The 16,919-nt window shown below is 51.7% G+C and overlaps 5 protein-coding genes across 5 annotated transcripts; 1 reads left to right on the top strand and 4 right to left on the bottom strand.

Moving 5' to 3' along the window:
* Positions 1–977: 977 nt before the first annotated feature.
* Positions 978–2,476, bottom strand: STEHIDRAFT_163368 (uncharacterized protein; the record flags this gene model as incomplete). The annotated part of the gene is made up of 2 exons (XM_007311057.1): positions 978–993; positions 1,053–2,476. The coding sequence occupies 2 exons, from the start codon at positions 2,474–2,476 to the stop codon at positions 978–980; spliced, it is 1,440 nt and encodes a 479-aa protein (XP_007311119.1).
* Positions 2,477–3,195: 719 nt separating this feature from the next.
* Positions 3,196–4,973, top strand: STEHIDRAFT_116286 (uncharacterized protein; the record flags this gene model as incomplete). Its single annotated transcript, XM_007311058.1, has 6 exons — positions 3,196–3,267; positions 3,354–3,718; positions 3,920–4,016; positions 4,094–4,149; positions 4,206–4,423; positions 4,753–4,973. The coding sequence occupies 6 exons, from the start codon at positions 3,196–3,198 to the stop codon at positions 4,971–4,973; spliced, it is 1,029 nt and encodes a 342-aa protein (XP_007311120.1).
* A 1,023-nt stretch (positions 4,974–5,996) lies between these two features.
* STEHIDRAFT_163370 (uncharacterized protein) lies at positions 5,997–7,022 on the bottom strand (the record flags this gene model as incomplete). Its single annotated transcript, XM_007311059.1, has 3 exons — positions 5,997–6,471; positions 6,899–6,920; positions 6,980–7,022. The coding sequence occupies 3 exons, from the start codon at positions 7,020–7,022 to the stop codon at positions 5,997–5,999; spliced, it is 540 nt and encodes a 179-aa protein (XP_007311121.1).
* Positions 7,023–10,499: 3,477 nt separating this feature from the next.
* STEHIDRAFT_69085 (uncharacterized protein) lies at positions 10,500–13,927 on the bottom strand (the record flags this gene model as incomplete). Its single annotated transcript, XM_007311001.1, has 9 exons — positions 10,500–10,855; positions 10,945–11,657; positions 11,798–12,089; positions 12,144–12,541; positions 12,599–12,762; positions 12,844–12,991; positions 13,046–13,239; positions 13,292–13,663; positions 13,718–13,927. 9 exons carry the CDS (start codon positions 13,925–13,927, stop codon positions 10,500–10,502), a joined length of 2,847 nt encoding a protein of 948 aa, XP_007311063.1.
* A 762-nt stretch (positions 13,928–14,689) lies between these two features.
* Positions 14,690–15,669, bottom strand: STEHIDRAFT_69087 (uncharacterized protein; the record flags this gene model as incomplete). Its single annotated transcript, XM_007311002.1, has 3 exons — positions 14,690–15,249; positions 15,309–15,408; positions 15,457–15,669. Coding segments are annotated over 3 exons (873 nt in total), but the record flags the coding sequence as incomplete, so codon positions are not given.
* Between the last annotated feature and the right edge of the window lie 1,250 nt (positions 15,670–16,919).

Consider the following 16,919-nt stretch of genomic DNA (forward strand, 5'->3'; position numbering starts at 1 on the left):
ATTCACCTCCACCGTCAGACATCCAGTTGAGTATTTTATAACTCGGAAACTGGCGTTCAACCATCGCAATAAATTGCTTTATCGCGTTAAAGGCTGCGTCTTTGGTTTTAAGGTGGGTGTTCCAACCATATGACGTGCAATTGTCGAACAAGACAATTGTGTACTTGTACTTGTGGTACGACGTCACAGGGAATTCTTTCAAGTCCGAGTGTATTGTCTCGAAAGGCTTTTCAGCCCGACGACCGGTTGACGGGAATGGACGCAGATGCATCTTTCCTTTGGCACATCCTTCGCAAAGATCCTCTTTGTCTGGCACGACGAATGGTGGTGAGCCTTCCGTGTGCTTTCTCAGTTGCCTGAGTACTTCGCGCGAGGGGTGACCCAAGCGGCGATGCATGGTAGTGTGATCTACCGAGTAAGCAATGGCGTTGCGTACTAGGGGTTGCAGCGAATAGTCGTGTAAGATGTATATCGTGTCAAACAGGAGTCTGGGTTCGAAAGAGAGAAACAACTCGTCTTTGTCCCAGAACATCACTGAATGAGCATCACCCTGAACAGTTTTGCCATCTTGAGGGAAGCGACCTTGCACAATTAAGCGCGCAGTGCATTCTTTCATGTAGAAAACAGGTGCGAGTCTTGCAACCTGTATCTCATCATCGTCTGCATCTTTGAAGTGGACTAAGACAGTGCCAACACCTGTGATGAAGGCAACTGCCGTTGCAGTGCGAACTGTGATTTTCTGTTCCAGCTCATGGAACTCAATGAAATCGTTTAAGTCAAACGTGGTGTGTTCAGAGCAACCGGAGTCGTTCATCCACGTCTTTTCATTGGTTCTTCCATGGCGATGACCTTTTCCCTTACATTTCGGACAAGCGGCAAAGTTTAGATGATGCGCACACAAGTCATGCGAAATATATTTAACATCAATACGAAAATTGTACATGCGTGATAAAATGTCCGACAATAAAACCGATCAATTACATACGCGTTTCTCTGCGACCAAGGAGGGCGAGTCAGCACAATTTGCATGATGATGGGAAGAAGGTACTGACCCCATGTTCCCCAAAATTCCAGCGATGTCGGCGATCTCCGCGTCCAAGTCCAAAGTCATCGGCTCATCCGGATCTCCGAGGGAGATCGGGGTGTCGAACAATGGAGGGAACGCAGGAGAGGGCGGCAACTCGCCGAAGTCCTCGTATCCGAAGGTAGAGGGGTGAGGAGGGGTAGGAGCAGTGATGCCATTCTCCGCATCCGGAGCGGGAGCAATGCGATCCGCGAGGGTACGCATGCGCTTCTGGGACGGACCAGCGTCGCCTTCATCGTCGCTTTCGACCTCCGAGATATGGCCGCAGGGTTCGAGGGCGCAAATAACGTCAGGCGTCGCTTTGACACCGAGTTCATGCGCAAGCTCGATACCCTTCTTCACCTTCTTGTGAATGCGAAGGGAGGCATTGGAGGGACGGTGAGCGGGATGTTTAGAGTGACGGCGAACATCACGAGTGGATGGGTCGAGGTCGGTGCGAGGAGGGCCGAAGGTGAGAACCTCGTTAATGGGAGCAAACTGGAGAGAGTTCTGCGTGTTGCCGTCGTCTTCGTCATCGCTGTCCGAGTCGATGACAGCGGCATTGTTCCCATTCTGGCCCTTGCCCTTCTTGCCACGCTTACGCTTCTTCTTTCCGTTCGAATCTCCCTGGTTGCCGTTGTTGCCCGAATTCCCCTGCTGCTGCTGCTGGTTACGACCACGCTGCTGCTGGTTATTACCACGCTGCTGCTGCTGGTTGTTACCGCGCTGCTGCTGGGAGAAGTTGGGGTCGTTCTGCTTGCGCTTCACGGTGGACAACTTGTTGGCAGTAGCAGGTTCAGCGGACTTGCCAGTACCGATGAAATCATTGACCGCGGCAGTGCAAACCTTCTCAACGGACATCGAAATGATGTCGCTGGCGCCCATCTGAGAGAAGTTAGACAGGACGTTCTTGTAACGGGGAGGGAGTTTGGAAAGAATGATCATGGCGATAAGGTGCTCGGGGACTTCGACTTTACGGAGTTTAAGGCGGTTGAAGAGCATCGTGATCTTGTCGATCGCGGCATCCGGGTTGGAATTCCCAGGGATCTGCTGCTTCATCGCGTCAGAAAAGTCGTTGAAGACAGTTCCGAGGGTCATGATGTCGAACTTCTTCTTCAGAAGCGCCATGAGCTCCGTCGCAGTTGTATACTGGTCCTTGATCGACTCACGAAGAGTCGGATCGAGACGGAGCGTGATGGACCCCTTGGCTTTGGTGTCATCAACGACCCACTCGTGGATCGCCTTGCGATCAGCGGCGAGCGCGGCATCCAAGGAGTCTCTGGGGTTTGGTTCATTGAGGACCCAACTGAGACCGGAAGCGTCGAGAAACGATCCGATCTCCCCCTTCCGCGCCGGATAGTCGCGGATGCTGGAGAGAGTGGTGGGAACAGCGGTGTAGAGCGCAGAAGACATGTTTACTGGAGTAAATCGACAGAAAACAAGTCAGCATGAGTTCTCTAACACATGTGATGAGAGAGTAAAATGGCATAGTTCTGCCTTTACTCATAGCGACGAGCCGCGACTTTCGTCTGCGAGGCTGTCGACTACGATGTCAGCACTCTTCACGATGTCCTTGGTCAAGCGCTGTTAAGCGCGACCTTGGACTTCAGCGCATGAGGCGATGTCCAGGTAACTGGGAGTTTCAGACCGCAGCCATTAAAGGCGCTGTCGTCAACGTCGACCAGCCTGAGAGCGCTGCGAGTCGAAACTCAGCGGAGCGTTCATCAGGGCCCATAACCTGTTGAGCAGTGTGTGGTTAATGTAGTGGTACCGCTCTCAGTACTTACCTGGAGTAAGGCTTGGGTTGAGTGGCTTGATAGCACGCAGTGGTTGGAGAGGCGAGAAAAGTAGTTGGAATTACAGGGCGAATGCCCAGGGGTTTATATACATGCAGAGCGTACAGCCTTGGGTAATACTATACAGCTGGATGCGCGTGAGCGAAAGAACAATAAGAAATAACGAGTATTGCGTCATGTGAATACATGCCGGACCGGCGGGCATAGCCACCGTTCAACAGCTGGGGCCTTGCCGGCAAGCACATCATCGTCGAGCGGCTAACGTAGCGCAAATAGACATCAGTCATTCTTACTTCCTACTCCTTCCGTCCGTCCTTACCTCCGTCCGACAGATCTATGGCTTCATACACAAAGCCAATCTACGTAACATCGACCCTGCCATCGACGATCCCGGTGCCTCCACGTCGTGTTAGTTTTCTCTGTTCATTCTCGATGCCAGCCCGTTGTCTTAACCACTTGATTGACAGTCCACTGGCACTCGTCTCGAGAAGTAGTCACCAATCTTAGGCGCCACGACCCCCTCGTCTCCCAAAGCCAAGAAACGCGTAGAAGAGCAACAGGTGCCCAGCACCATTCCCCGCTCAGTCATTGGCCTCGGCGCAGACCTCCCTCTCTCCATCCCCTATGTCGACAGGAGCCAGTTTTACAAGGCCGTCGTAATCGCTGCGTCTTTGCTGCCAGACCGTACACCCCTCCCGCAGCTGGGCAACTCTTGGGTCCCGAACAGCTACTCTCGTCAAGCTCTGCCACCACTTACCGTCCCCTCCTACCCGCCGATGTCCCACAGCATGTATAGCAACTCGCCTCATTCACTCCACCCTATACCGAGCGAGGAGAATGGTGGTTCCAGGGGTACCAGGTACAACTCCATTGCGTCGTACTCAACCTCGAGCCATGACCTGATGTTCAATACAACCATGCCGAGCAGAACTCCTGGTCGTTCTCGCCTATCAGCGGCGGCGGCCTCTCCTCCCTGCTCAACTCCAGCAGCTCGAATAATCCACCCACCCGTCCGACCATCAATATCATCTGCGCATCCTCCTTCTCTTCCACGCCGCAGAGCGCATCGCCCCGCGACCAGCCCCTGTCTCACCAGTAGGATCCATCTCGACGTTACGACCCCGCACCACTACCACTCGCGGCCCGAATCTAATTACGTACGACCACTGATGCCCACCTGCTCCCGACCGTCGTCGACCATCACTGGATTCACTGAATGTGTTGTAAACGTCAGAGTTGGCGTCCAGAGCCAATGAAGAGCATGCGTGGATTGTGGCCTCGTCGATCGAGGTGCGTTTTCCCCCGTTTTTTCTGTGGTACTTTGTTACTTATTTTTTTTGCTCTAGAATACGATTGCCCAAGCATGCACGCCGGATGCTATCGAGAGACTTTTCGAGGCGTGGCTTGCAACAAAGAGGCTTGCCATCGGTCTTGATTCGAGCACGAGTGGATCACCGAGATGAGGAGATAGAGGAATACGCGCAAAACGGCGCATGCAGAGTCAAGGACCAGGGCATAGGTGGCGACATCAGCTCGACCCTTGATGAGGATGAGGTAGCAGCAGGTGTGCGACGGTGTATAACAAGGTTCGAGGTGAGTAGTATGCTACGCTTTGTGTTCTTGTGGATCTTTTTCTTATTCGGTGTACACTCTTTTCAACCCGCCTGCGACCTTCCGTCACCTGCGGGACCTCTTCGGCTCCAGTACCACATCATATCCCCGCCTTGAATACTTGGTTTCGTACAATTTCTACTGGACCTGCTGATGCCCTTCCATTACTTCTGTGGCACTATATCTCCACCAGCGCCACGCTTCCTGCCTTCCTCCGCCTCGACACTTTTATCGCATACGCACTTCACTGTACCTGTCTACACTCCTCCGTCGCTTTTGCAGTCATATACCTCCTTGAATACCTCAAGATACGCTTCCTCACGGCGAAGGGCCCCTCAGGCTCACTCCGCAACCGGCCACTATCCGCGATCACCACCACTCACGACGTCTTCCCCATCCTCATCAATGCCGGATATTCCTCTTCCCTCCTACTCGTTTCACTTGTCTCACTTCGTCAACCTTCCCGCCCACACCGAAATCGTATGCTTTGTATGTTCAAGTAAGCGTTGTCGATGCCTTCGCCCGCCTTTGACGTCATCTTGCTTCCGCACCGACGCGATGAACACCGAATCTATCAACCACACCCACTACTATACCCTAAGCCGAAGGCTTCATCCACACCGGTTCCCCTTTCTTCCGAATTGTCGCAGTCATCAGAGAGGCCAGCCCTGGGGACCCGTTCGCGGCTTTTGCTACAATAATTATGTTGTTTGCTCATGTCGTATATCTAGCTTATGTCTTCTTTGTTTTCTCGTGTATTGTTTGCGCTAGCTCTCGTGAACCCTCGCTCCACTGTGTTGTGCTCACATCTGTAATTGGTGGCCCCGCCTCACGGCGTCTCACACACTCTTGCATGGCCTTTCGGCGGCGATCATTTTTTTTGTCTACTGGAATGTATTGACAATTTATATCTGATCTGTCTATGCTATAACAAATACACTGAGGGTTCATCAAGAGGGTTCGAAGTGAGAAACAACATATGCAGAATCCGGGAGTCACATCTGAGGTTGATCTGAGGTGACCCGTGGCAAGGCAGTTTTAGGCAGTTTTAGGCGGCTCCTAGGCGAGCGCCACCGCAGCGACGTGACTTCCGATCTAAGGCAGTATCACTATGTGCAGGAAGATCTGGCATTGCTGTCAGCTTAGGACACTGCCTAGGTCCAGACCTCTCACCATTCCTTGATTTTCCTAGGTTTGCCGAAGCAACCTACGCTGGTCTATTGAGTCGCCGTCCGAGTCGCCGTTAAGTAGTCACCGTTAGGTCCGGGGCAGCTGCCGTATATGGCTTTTTGAAACTGAGCTTCAAAGTCACAAAGTGAGTATCCAGTATGTGTGGTTTTCTTGGCCAATCAAACCTCAGGCTCCTAATTATCACCCTGTGCTGTGGCTTTCTGCCAAGTCTGTGCCAGCGAGAGAGAGTACAAAGAGGCTGATATAAGCCATGCAACTGTATACTCCCGCGAGAGTAATCTACTCAGAACGAAATCCAGAGGTATACTATACATAAGGGTTTCGTCTGTACCCTCTCATTCTGTGTCAGCTCCTGTCCCTGAAAGCCCTCTCTCGACACCTGGCCCTTTCTGGGCCTCCAAAAATGCATCATGAATGTACTTCGAAGATATAAATGCACACGCACGGGTGACACGGTTGAACTGCTGGGTCGACCCGTGGAGGTCGCGAGGATCAAATTCGAACATAGTGGCACGGGCGGGTCGAACTACAATGCGGAACTCGAGATTGACAAAAGAGCCGCCATAGCTAGGGGGGCGGGGGGTTGTAGATTGCTGGGTTATAGAACCAGCCTGAGAGCTCCCCTGTGCTTCCCTGCGGCGGGCCTGGGAACGTGTCTGAATCCTGTAGGTCAGCTCGGCCACAGCACTTGCTGACGAGTCTGCCACTGAGTTGTCGGTGACAGGAACAAGGTCGCAAACACTGCTTTGGAGTGACCAAGCCTTCGGTACTCCATCCTGAGTCCTATCGGTGTGTGAGCGCCTACAAAGCCTATTAACAATCATATCAAATGTGAATATATGATAAGATGCTCACGCTGAATAGGCTTGGACCAAATAACCTTCGGGGGGAGCACGTGGGGCAAGCGGAAAGGTAAATGTCTGGCCATCGAGTGTAAACCAGGGCTCACCACGATTATATCCGTACAAGTACCTGTATCCGTGGGAACAAGTACCTGTTCCCTCGGAGGCCACACCTCTATCCGGAGTGGCATCCGTGGGAACAGGTACTTGTATCTACGGATACAGGTACTCGCACTGGCACGGGTACTTACAAGTCAGTCATCAGCACAAGTAGTTGGAGGTACTTACGGGTATACACGCGGGTCTTGAGTAAAGAGGCAAAGAGAGAAGTCCACGCCAGCCAGAGCATAGAGTACAGGGCCGAGCGGGCATGTTATTAGCACAATGTAACATACAGAAGAGCTGGATTGGAGAGCACTATAAGGACATAGAGTTAGTAAAAAAAAAGTAAGGAGTTAGAAAACAGATGGACTCACCAGCAAGGGAGATAGAGGAAGCATGGAGTCGCCGTCCAGGCATACAAGAAACAGCAAAAGAAGACAGATATAAGAGTACATAGCGACAACGACATCCAAACAACGAGAAACAGTCACACAAAGTAAAAACGAAGTCCGAGAGATATAGAAAAAGGGAAAATGAGAAAAAAAGCTTATTGACGATGGGCAAGACAAGTAAATCTATCCAAATCGACACCAGGGGAAGAAAAAAAAGGAGTATGAAGGATACCAAAGTCACGCTGGAGGGCAGTCAACCAAAAGACAAGCAACGACATCTCGATCTTGTGGAGTGCAGAACTATCACCGTCCTCAAGGGAGGCCACGATCTCCGGAGTAACCCTATCGACATGAAGCAGATACATCTTCTCCCCCTTCAGATGCTCATGCTTTCGCCATAATGGCTCCAGGTAGCAAGATACGTGCCAGACCCAGTTCTTCCGGTCATCAAAGTCCTTACGCTCCCAACCACGGAGCTCAGTCTGACCTCCATACCAAACAACCTGGCAGAGTAAAGCCATCCTCTCGACGAAAGTTGAATTGTTCATGAGATGGTCAGGCAGGTTTCCAAGCAAAGGTAAATTGGTACGCTCCGGAGGCTCGCCATACTCACGCGTCAGGTCGGGGTCGATTAGCGCAAACTCATGAAGCAAAGCGACTTCAGCAAATAGGAGAGCGAGGGTGATCTTGAGCTTCTGGTCCTTCTCCCAGTCAATTACATCCACCTCACAATCACAGCTGAGCATATCCGGCAGGATGACCCGCGCTCCGTCTCCCAGTGTACGAGCCGCCTCCTTGGCACTAGTGGTAGCCTCTGTGCCGAAAAGCGGAATGAGACCCGCACACCAGTAGTGAGTAGGGTCGAAGGCGGGGAAGGATTTCTCCTTTGGCCACTGGAACCGGAATTCGGCACCGGAAGAGATGGCACGCCATTCTTTCTTGGTGAGTGGGTGGACCGCGGGATCACGAAGGGAGAGGATAAGGAGGTCGAGAATTTCGCTACGAAACATGATCAAAAACTTCCACCGAGCCAGGATCGTTTTGGGTTTGTCGCCGCAGAGGAAAATCTCAAAAGGTGGCGTCCAAAAGGTCTGCGCAGCCTTCTTAGGCTTCAAGTTTGAGTGAGAGACGTAGATCTTGAGGTTCTCGTAGCCGTGGTATGGATGAGGAAACCAGTCGGGCAACTTGGAGCGTTTCCAAGCAGAAGCGAGGTTGGAGTTGAAAGCTTCAGGATCCTCGGGGCGATTGAGGAGCCGCATGATGTTATTGTCCCTCGGAGCCTTTCTCACCCGATTGACAGCTGAGAGCAAGTCAAAGTTAAAAATATATCAATAGACAGATAACGAAAAAGAAAACATACCATGAAGCTTCTCCAGCTGCAAGTTAGCCAGCCTCTTTTGAATGTTTTGCTTGCGGTTGAAAAGCTGGGGCGTTGGTGCTGCCGGATCGGTGCGAACAGCTACTCCTCGAGCCTCCCGTTCGAAAGCCAAACCATCCGAGCCACGAGGCGGATAGAAGATCTTGTCGAGCTTCTGCCAATCATTTCAAAAATATATACTATCAGTAAGAGCACGAAGAAAGTAAACACCCTGGCTTACTGCTTGTAGCTATGCTCTCAACCGCGACCTTATTACGCCAAGGAGACCAATCCAACTTCGGAAATGGAGGAACAGCGCGAGGAATTTCCGGAGAGATGAGATAAACTGGGGCAGTCATGTGGGCGAAGGCAAGGAAGACGTCGCTGTCAACCATAGAAAAGATGGACCCTCGTAAAGAGCGCTTGCGATGATCACAGACAGGCTTCGGATATGACTCCACATCCTGCGCCCAGAAAAGGAATGCGTTCAGCTCGACCATGGCACGCTCGTGAGCTCGCATAACCAGCATGAACTGCTCCCAGCCATAAACACCCGCCACGAGCCTGTTGAAGAACTGGAACTCTCGCTCGAGGACGAATGAAGGGAGATCGGAGTCACAGACATCACGGTTTAATGGGGTGCAATGCTCGAGGACCAGACGAAAATATTTCGGAACCGTCTGCTTCATCGAGTTGCGCTTCTCGCGAAGCGGGCCCAGGATACTCTCGAGGGGCGACATGAGAGGCATCGACTTCATCCCCGAACGAAGCATGCCTGCAGTCCAGAGGTTGCGCTGATTTTCGGGAAGAAGAGGTCGTCGAAGAACTTCGTGGGAGATGGGGATGTAGAGGAGCCAAGGTGCGTGGTGGTCGAATCGTTGGGGGTACAGCGAAGTGTCCTTGCGACCCCAGTAGCCATTGACGTAGATTGTGGAATCCTCGGAAGGTGGAAGAATCGGCGCGTAAGTTGTGTTGGCACAGAGAATGTTGGTCGCTTGGTCCGCATACACATAGCCTGAGTACCGAACCTCCATCGGAAGTGGAACACGGCCAGTGCTATTCGGTGGCGTGCGAGCAGGATAGCGTAAGTGGATCGGGGCGACGTTGGGGGGAATGGCAAAGGGCTGGGAGGGTATTGGTGCCTTCAGTGCAGCAGGGACAAAGTTCTCGGGGGGATCTTCGCCATAAAAGTCCCAATCCTCCATCTCCTCGTCAGTATCACTCTCGAGCGTAGCGAGCTCAAGATCCTCCGCTGTCGCTCCAGAAACCTTCAACCTCTTCAACCTCTCCTGCTTCTTGGCCTTCTTTTCGCGCTTGGAAAGCCCCCACAAAAGATAGATCGTGGCCTGCCCGACGTTGGGTTCGTTGATGGCGGTATGGTGGCGCTTCATCAGCTCCAGCTCTTCACCGGGGTGGCATGGTACGAGAGGACCATCCGGGAGGGCACGCTTGAAGTAGATGAGAAGCTCCGGCTTCAGTTTTGTTTTTGCCTTCGATATACTGGCCTCACGCTGAGCTTTCAACTCCGCGGGCCAAGACGGGTCGACAATCGTGGTGGCGATGAGCCAGGTATTCCACGTTTCGGCTATCCCAATCGATTGTTGATGAGTACAGGATGAAAACAAAAAAGAATAAACGAGATAGCTTACCATCGTAGAGTGGAGGAGTGGAAGAGCTTGAGGGAGTGGTCGACATGACGAAGAGATACTGTGAATGTCTGATCAGTGTGATACACCAGAGCCTGTAGGGAGTTTATAATGTGCCCCTGTAGTTAAAGTATGGGACTTTACAATGTGCCCGGCTTATTACTGGCCAGTGCTGTAAAGCAACTTTATAAAGTGCAGGCCTGTATAGCGATGGCCGGGAGGCGCAGCTAAAATTTGTCAGCTGCCGGGGTCGCTTGCCTTATTGGGCTGTTGCCTGAAAACCAAGCCGATAAATCAAAGCTTGGGACTGGATTCATTGTCCGCTCCATCTAATCAGTCCGATTGATCTTTGAATAAGATGCCAGGTACCAGATTAGATTGTCGTACATCTGAGGAGATGATCTTTCAGGTGCCACTTTGACTGTCCGGGCCACATGGTCTTTGGATGCCTCCCAAAAACGGTAACAAATAGAATAAAAATAATGATAGACTTCCAGACTTATGGTTCCTCATCCAGAACAGAGGCTCGGCTAAGAAACACATCAGCCTCTGTTCGTACAGCTGCCCATGCAGCCTCAAATGCCGCCTGGAGACATCTATACATATCTGCATGCTCCGCAGAATACGCCATCAAACCCTCCCTTAGTTCCTCAGAAATAAGAGCATCACCATGCTCGTCACTTTCCAACCGTTCAGTATGGTTCGACCACCTCAGTGCCTCCCAAGAGAACGATTCCAGTACCCGTCTCATCTCCTCTCGGAGTAAGCGTATCTCCTCCTCCCATCGTTGCGCCCTAGCTCTCGCCTTTAACCATTCTACACGAATGCCTGCAGAACGACGGGAAATCAGCATTGCTCTAAAATAATCAACCAATATATATATATATATATACCTTCGTTCATCTCTTCCGTTAATGTGGCACCATGTGGGCCACTCCCTGCACCATCCTCGCCAGGGACTAGCCCTCGTGTATACCACAACCATGACATGTGGCGTCTACTCTCGCCGGAGGTGATGGGGGCATCTGCATTCCGCCCTGCACCACGAATACGACGGCGCAACGCCTCCTCCTCCTCCCTCTCAATCATCGTCAGCATCCTTTCACCCAAGCCAACTATATCTTCGTCCACCAAGACCCTCAACCATACCTCCCAATCTCCGGGTCCCTTCAAAGACAGATATGTCTTACGTGCCGCTCGATATTCTGTTGCAGCTGAATCGACCCTTGCCTGCACAGTGTCAAGCATCTTCTGGGCGCGGGTACTGGGGTTCTGGCCGGTAATGTTGTGGTTTTTGAAGCGGTAGAGGTAGGTTCGGATTTGAAGTTGTCGACGAAGCTCCGACAGAGAGTCTAGCGCGGCGGCGTAACGCAAAGCTGCCTCCATTTCGGCCAGGGCTGTGTCACAATATTCATTGCGGTCTATTCGGGGAATGCTGGACGGAAGGTAGAGTTCGATTTTCTCAGGAGGGAGGGTCTGATGGTCCGAGGAGGAAGGGTTATTGGCGGGGGAAATGATGGGGGAGACTCGAGGCATCTGAACTTCTTGATTCTGGCGAAAGAGTTGTATTTGTCGAAGGAGCGCATTTCGGGACTCTAGGAGTGCAGACTTCTGATTGTCGGTCTTGGCTTTTGGTGCGGATAGTGCCACCTTTCGCCTAAGCATGCAGCGTTAGGCATGAATCGTGTATAGTATCATATCAGAACTTACTGCTCCTTCTGAATAGTGATCCCTTCGAGTAAAAACGAAGCACGTCCTCGAGGAACGGCAGCATCATTTTGTCGTTGAAGAAGGTACTCTTCCTCCTCGAAACGCCGGGTTACTGTAGCCATCGTCACTTCTAAACCACCACAAATGGGCATTAGAGAGTGTAATGGGACTGGAACAGGATAAAGCATACCTTCGCCTTCGGTATCATAGGGACTCTTCCCTGCCTTGTCCCCGACTTCCCATGCCATGACCAGCTTTCTCCACTGTTCAGTTTGACCCTTCGCCTGTGCTTTGATACTCGCGGTAAACTCCTGGTACATATCGATATGCTCGGGAGCCTCATCCAAGGCAAACTCTAGACGGCGTCGAAGTAGAGAATCTGAAAACTGATTAGCCAAAGATACAGCGTCAGATAGAGCAAAAAGCTACTCACTCAGGCCAACAGTCTTTGTCCAATTTGAATGGCCACAGTGATCGTCCAGCGTGTCATGCCGTGATCCAGGCCCCATCTCCTTCGTGCTCGCAGCAGCCCCGTTTGTTTCCCCCCAATTTCTCTCAATGCCCTCGCCATCCGTCTCTCCATTTCCTTGCGTAAAGGCGAGACTGTGTGGTGCATGACATGGTTTCTCATGGACGACAAGATGGAACTTGGGTACACCGTATGATACACGGATCTTCTCGCGGGGAATACGGATCGACTCAGGCATCTTCGGCATACATACGTCCCATAGTTTCTTCTTCCATTGGCAAGCGACATCGTAGGTGAGTTGTATCTCCTCGACTTCCTCCTCGGCGGCACCGCTGCAATATATAAAGTCCATGTTGCAATATCTAGATATAAGTTTAGACGGATACTAGGACAGTTGATGCAAGATATCCCCAACTTACCGCTCTCCCTTTTGCAGATCACCCAAACTTTGCCCACGCCAGAACGAATGCCGTGAGCATATACATGCCCCAACACCCGTGGACCGGAGTCCTTTTGAGTTGCGAGTATTTGCCTTCGCTAACGCCTCAAATCCGGCGCATGTACATATCAGGACAGGAAAACACTCAGTGTAATTAGTAAGTGGCGAGGTGAATGTGGTGAGGGGAATATTAATGGGCAAAACACATACCTCCTCCTCGTCTACGTACTTCAGGATGTGCTTACTATACATCTCATCATCCACGAAGTATGCCAACCCAGTCAATAGCCCCGGATCTTTCCGAATGCTTGAACGTAACCGATTTTTCAGCCGAAAGTTAGCATCCATTGCGAGATGGAGCCGATATAACCACCTAAAATACTGCTTGAGACGAAGGCAGTGGAATGAATGGAGAAAAATACGATACCGATCAGAGGGCGCGACAGATCGGAATCCTTCGGGAAGGTTGACAAGAGGCCTTGGGCAAGTGGGACATTTAACAGCAAGCTCGCCCTGGGCGGTGCCGCCAATTCCCTTCGGATCGTGGCCTCTCCCGCCACGCTTCATCATGAGAAGTGCTCGCCATAGTCGAATGATGAGCATGAATGCCTGGGTTCGAGCCTGTGACAATCTCAGTATTGTATTACGAACGATTTAATGTATGAAACCGTACCGGAGGAGGGCGAAGACCGGTGTTATCCGTCAGTAGCTCCAATGTTCGCATAAAGTCATATCCAGTGAGTTTTCCATGGAGAGAAAGGCGGTGGAATAAGCGTAGTACAGAGAATGTGGCGCCACTTGCGGGCTCAAGTGGTGTGGCGGGGTAGATACCGGTGCGTAGAAGTTGGATGTAGCGATCGGGTGGAGAGGGTCCACATGAGCAGAAGTGAAGGGGAAAGGTGTGGATGCCGTTTGTGTGAATGATGGTGAATTTCTCGACCCTTGATCCGCTCGTACAAGTCCTGCCAGGAGGATGAGGACCGACCTGAACGGTGAGCCCCAGAGATCCTAGAGAAGAGCGCTGGAAGCTATATCCCGTCCATCTCTATAAAATGATAAATAAATAAACGGATCAAACATGATGAAATTTCGAACGGACCTCTATACAATGGAACGGGCTTGTGCGATGCTCCACAACTATGCAATCTGCACATAGAATCTCCCCACCAAAACAATCCATACACCGAACACAGGCAGTGGTGTCAGGTTTTTGGCACCGAGGGCATGATTTGTCCCGTTCAGATCCCCGACCCTCTGCTCGAAGCAGCTCATCCAGACAACTATCCAGCAAGGGCCGCCAAGAAGACATAGGATCGTCCTGGTCGAAATCACAGGTAATATAAATCAGTCTGCATAAAACGGACTGGTCCATGAAGATAAACTAAGACATACCGAGCTTCTGTATCTTTTACGAGTGTCACTCCCTTCAATCTGGACAACCTGCCCTAGTTGCGTGATATCGAGTAGCTCCTCGTCAACCTCCCCGTCCTCATTGAACCAATGCCGAAAATCTTCATAGTCGTTTAGATCATAGTCATCCGAGTTGGAAGAGTGGTGGTCCCCATTGTTGGAGTGGGGGTCATTTGCAGATATATCAGGCGCCTGAGACTCAGAGGCAGCGGCTTGGGCGGCCAGCTCTTCAATGGTCAGGATCTCAACTCGAGGGAAAGCACGTCGTCCATCTGCAGATGTCTCAAACGTTACCGCAGAAGAGGAAGCAGCATGAGTACCAGGATAGCTATCTGCCAAAGGTCTGGTCCTCTTTGAATCTGGGGCTTGGCGATGAAAAGTTGCTTTGCGCATGAGCGGAACCAGCGATCAACAGAACACATCAACGCGTTGATTCTTAGACGCGTGTAGGACGGCTCCTTGCTGCCTAATCAGGCCGAGTGGCTGAAGCCCTTTGAAAGAACCTAACAAAGTGCCACTGTGGCCCAAAGCCCACATGTGGGCTAATACAAGTGGCCGAAAAAATGGACAAGTCCCAGTTTGTGGCACCTGGGCCACACAATGTTCAAGCTCACCACATCATTGGCCACACGAGAGACTCAAGAGATACAAAATAAAATTTCTACGAGACAAATCGGAGATAGTTCTTCATATCCTCCTTCAACGAGTCGAGAGTCGAATACATCCCGATACCCTCCTCAAACCTCGCCTTGCCCTCCTTCTTCATCCTGGCCCACCCTTCCGGATCCTCAGTACGAAATTGAGCCTCAGTGCGGAACTTGTAACGGTGAAACCTAAGTAAGCCGCCCGGTACATATTCCGTGAATGATTTGCGAACTTTGCCATCGACGATTGCGGTGTTGCCATGTGCGACACAAGCGGAAGGTACGAGGATGGTGGTTCCAGGAGGGAATTGGATCACGATCTTCCACTCCCAGAGGATGAGGTGTCCACCGAGACGGAAATTGTGCTCGCCAAGACAGTGGATAGCGCACCAAGAGAAGATCCAGTTGAGGAAGTCGTGGTGGAGATCGGTACAGACTTCGTCGCCGAGGTTGAACGTGACGGTGGGGTATACACTTTGAGGAAAAGGCCGCTGGAGATCCGGAAGCTCGCCTTCGAGCTCGATGAGGGCGTCATCAATCTGCCGAAACAGTTTGGGGGCCGCACTCGCATAAGCAGCTGATTAAGAAAAAAGCATGAAATGAGAGAAGAGAAGACGAAGAGAGGGATAAACATACTGCTCGCATAATGGGCGATGCGTTGGATGTCCGGATTTGCGCATAATTCTTCGGCGATTTCGACGTTCGTCGCGTTCTTCATGTCCAGGGGCATAGGATACTAGAATAAAGTTAGCAACGTAGGCAAGAACGTGGAGGAAGTGCGTACCTTCTGCCCTCCCCCGTAAGAGTAACCGGTGAATAGGGACTTGAAATTGCCTCGCCGTCCTTCGTCAGGGCGCTGAGGGGATGTGACGCGGTCACGCGCACTGTTCATGGCGGCCAGAGCGCGTGCACACGTCTCGTCCCAGGTAGGATCGCCCGGTGGCTTTCCAACGCACTTGGCGAGGATGCGCCCAGAACTATCGACCAGGCCAAAGGAGTATCTATGCAGGTTTCACGTTAGTATACAGTGTACATAGGGCAGGGCAACATATTATTAAAATAAAATATGTTGAGGAGTAGGCAGTGAACTCCGCAAATGGATGGGGTATTTGAAACGTAGAAGGTGAAGGGCAGGAGGAAAGCGCCAATACGAGAATGGGAAAAAAGACAGGGAAAAACTCACGTTCCATCCCATTCCTCCACCTTGAACCCGAGCTCCAGCAACTCCTCCAAACTCCAACGCCGCCGGTGGATACCAAGATTCCGAAGACCGATAAACGCGTTTTTGGAATGCTGTAACTTCGCTGCATCGCCGGCCTTGATCTTGACAGTCAGAAAGGAACCGAACTTGCTGATGATCTTTCGATTGAACGCAAGGTGGAGGCGCTTCTGGGCTACCTGCGAATCGAACTCGGCGGTATGGCGACGTTTCGCCCGTTTCGCCTTCTTGCGGGATTGACGCGCACCGGCAACCTTCAACGCCGCATGAACGTTTGAACGCGAAGATGCAGATTGAGGCATGGAGGAAGAGGTCGGCGAGGTTGGGAATAGGGCGGGGTTGAGAATGGATGAGTGTGAGCGCGTAAGCGGTGGCGACGTGCGAGCAGGCTGCGGAGAAGATGGACGAGCAGCCGAGGGTGGGGATGATGGTGGAGGTGGAGGCGGAGGGGACGGCGATGGGGACGGCGATAGGGCTGGCAATGATGACGGCGAGGTGAGAAGGGGCGGTGGCGAGTCCTTGTCGATGTCGTCAGTGTCGATAGTGAGATCCGGGCGTATGTCGGCTTCGTCATTGTCGTTGGATGCTTCGTCACGCCGTCCCGCAAGCTCAAACGCACGCCCAAGGGAGAACTTGGCCGTGACGGCGATGACGTGTTCCATGGCGGCGGCGAAGGAAAAGGGCGAGTATACGGTGTTGGAGCGAGTCTGCGTTAGAGTAGATTAGTCAATGAGGAAGTGAGTATGCTGAATCGGAACATACCATGGGGCTGGTATCCCCTGTGGGGGAGGACTCCATGTCAGGGCGATTTGTGGCGGGATCCTGTGGGTACAATGGTTAGACAAGCTCTGGATGAACGATGCACGAAAACAAAAAACGAATCCGCGCTACACTTCGAGGGCCGCGACCTACCCCGGCGAAGCGACGCAGATGACATGAAAAAAGAAGAAAAAATGATCAAATACATGAACGGTGGTGAAGAAAGAAGAAAAGATACAAAAAAAAAAAAAAAAAAAAAAAAAAAAAAA

Source organism: Stereum hirsutum, assembly GCF_000264905.1.
Source record: "Stereum hirsutum FP-91666 SS1 unplaced genomic scaffold STEHIscaffold_23, whole genome shotgun sequence".
Classification (NCBI taxonomy): Eukaryota; Fungi; Basidiomycota; class Agaricomycetes; order Russulales; family Stereaceae; genus Stereum; species Stereum hirsutum.